The 3,091-nt window shown below is 31.3% G+C and overlaps 1 protein-coding gene across 1 annotated transcript in view; it reads left to right on the plus strand.

Annotated features, from left to right (window-relative positions):
- Positions 1–2,746, plus strand: part of sh3bp5b (SH3-domain binding protein 5b (BTK-associated)) — a 49,351-nt gene extending 46,605 nt beyond the window's left edge. The window contains exon 9 of the mRNA XM_032518870.1: positions 2,022–2,746. Within this exon, the coding sequence (XP_032374761.1) occupies positions 2,022–2,230 (209 nt within the window). The 3' untranslated portion in view covers positions 2,231–2,746. The remainder of the gene's footprint in view (positions 1–2,021) is intronic.
- The last annotated feature ends 345 nt before the right edge of the window (positions 2,747–3,091 follow it).

Below are 3,091 nucleotides of genomic sequence, written 5' to 3' on the forward strand. Positions count from 1 at the left end.
GGGGGGGGGGGGGGCGTCCACTTTCTTAATTTAAAATGAATGAGATTTCTACTTATTTTTCGACATTTTTTGACATTCTATACTACGACTTTTATGACTTTTTAGGACAGGCCTACTATGCTATGACTTTTCATGACATACTATATTATGACTGTTTTCTTTTCTTTTTTTTTTTACTTTTTCTGACATATTACACTATGACTTTTTCTGACATACTGTATTATACAATGACTTTTTCAACATTTGTTTTAACTGTTTTGTCGTTCTATACTTTTTTTTACATTTTCGACACTATTCTATAAATATATATTACTTTTTTGACATGCTATACTATGACTTCGTTTTAATAATTCTTTTCCTACATACCATATTATGAATGACCTTTTAATGACTAAAAAGGTCATACATACCTTTTTTTATATATGTATGGTTTTTGACATACTATACTATGACTTTTTCTGACATACTGTATTATACAATGACTTTTTCAACATTTGTTTTGACATACTATACTTTTTATTTTTAATTTTTGACACTATTCTATAAATATATATTACTTTTTTGACATGCTATACTATGACTTTTTTGTAGTAATTTTTTTCCGACATACCATATTATGAATGACCTTTTGATGACATTTTTGACATACTCTACTACGACTTTTTATGACTTTTTTGCCATATGACACCATGACCTTTTGACTTTTTCCAACGTACTATACCAACTTTTTGATGACTTTTTCCGACATACGACCCGATGACTTTTTTTTTTTTTTTAGGACATTTTTGATATACTATACTAAAACTATTCATAACTTTTTTGACATGCTATTCTATGACGTTTTATGACCATTTAAAAAAGAAAAAATTACAACATACTATATTGTGACTTTTAGTGACATACTAGTGACTTACTATACTTTACTTTTATGACAGTTTTGACTTTTTTTGACTGTTCGACATACTACAATTAGTCTTTTTCAAAACACTCTGCTATACCTTCTTTAAACGTATTTCAACATGCTATACTATGATTTTTTAATGACTTTTTTTGACATGCTATACTATGACGTTTTATGTCTTTTCGGCATACTATACTATGAATTTTTATGACTTTTTTCGACATACTATTCTATGATTTTTTTTTTATGACTTTTATGAATTTTTTACATTTTTTAAAAACTTTTTCCAACATACTATTCTATAAATATTTTATGACTTTTCCGAAATACCGTTCCGACATTTTTGACTTTTTCCGCCATACGGTACTATGGCTTTATTTATGACATTTTTGACATACTATATTATTACCTTTTATGACTTTTTCAAAATACTATACATTTTTTAAAACTTTTTCTGACATACTATTCTATAAATATTTTATTTTGACACGCTATACTATGACCTTTTGATGACTTTTCCGACCTAAGATCCTCTGACTTTTTTATGACATTTTCAACATACTATACTACAACTTCTTATGACTTTTTGACATGCTATACTACAACTTCTTATGACTTTTTGACATGCTATACTACAACTTTTTATGACTTTTTGACATGCTATACTACAACTTTTTATGACTTTTTGACATGCTATACTATGACTTTTTCGACATACTATTCTATGACTTTCTTTTATAATTTTCTTCCGACGTACTATATTATGACTTTTAGTGACAAACTATACATACTATACAATTACTTTTTTTATGAAATATTTTACATACTATATTATAACTTTTTGGGACTGTTTTCAACATAATACTAAAACTTGCCTTTTTTCAAAATACTACACAATTTTACACAACATTTTTCAACATGCTATACTATGATTTTTTTTTCCGGCATGCTGTACATGACTTTTTCACGACATACAGTACTATACTGTGACTTTTTCATGATTTTTTTGACACTATGACTTTTTTGACATCTTAGTAGAACAGATTTTTATTAGAATGACTCTTCCCATCAAATCTAGTCTAAATGAAGTAATGCCATCATGCCTTCTCCTGTGCTGCAGGTGACCGGGCAGAAGGTGCAGAAGGGGATCTGGACAACGCCCCGGCCTCCAACAACAACAACTCCACAACAAGCACAAAGAAGAGCTTCAGCCTGGAGGCACACTTCAGCTTCCTCAACCTGCGCCGCCCCCGCACCGACAAAAACACAAACAACTGTTCCCAGAAGCCAGCAGCCGGGCAGACTCTGGTCTTGGTCAAAGGAGTCTGAGGACCAAAAAGAGAATTTTGACCCAAACTTTCCGATAAACAGCTGTGTATAAGCTACCTGCCACAACTGCACTCCATTTAGAAAGAGAGACGTTGAATGTCACAGTTGGTGTATATAAAGTTTCCTGTACATCTTGGCAAGTGTTGTTGCTCCCATTTCCTTTACGAAGTACACTGGACCTTTTGGACTCATTCCTGAGAAAAAGAGCACTGTTGTTTGTGTTTCAAATGTATCGGTTAAGGGGGATGGAATAAAAAGATGGTTAGAATTTATTCATTTTATTTCATCATATTTTTTTTATTTTTCCACTAAAAGCTGGAAAGGCTTCTGTCACAAAAGCATAAGTACATGCCTGTAGCTGCCTGAGAACGGCCTTTGACTTTAAATGGGTTGGTATAACTGTTTATTAAAATTGAGAATGAATTACTGTTAAATAGCACTTGGCATATTGTAAACCATGCAGAGATGTTAAAGGAATTTAATGTGAAAATGTTCAATAAATAAGTGGTCTCTTAACCTGCTAGCCGCTCCTGTATTTGATATGTAATAGTGTATTTTATGAAGTTATGTACCTTGTGAGACCTAAGGCCATTTTTACAGTTTGTCCGTCTGGATTTATTTTATAATAACTTGTAAAACATCAACCCTGTTGTCTACAGTCAAGATATGAACATCATTTTTATTTAGGACAAACTGGGTTATTAGAATATTTGGGTTGCAGTGAGGTCACTTGCATGTTAAAAATGGTTGTAGGGCCTTAAAGATAAATACATAAATAAAATGGAACATGAATCTTCCAAATATGTATTGATATCACAGACAGATAAGTAATAGATAAGCCATTTTACTCTCTAAAACACT

This window comes from Etheostoma spectabile, chromosome 6 (assembly GCF_008692095.1).
Source record: "Etheostoma spectabile isolate EspeVRDwgs_2016 chromosome 6, UIUC_Espe_1.0, whole genome shotgun sequence".
NCBI classification, from domain to species: Eukaryota; Metazoa; Chordata; class Actinopteri; order Perciformes; family Percidae; genus Etheostoma; species Etheostoma spectabile.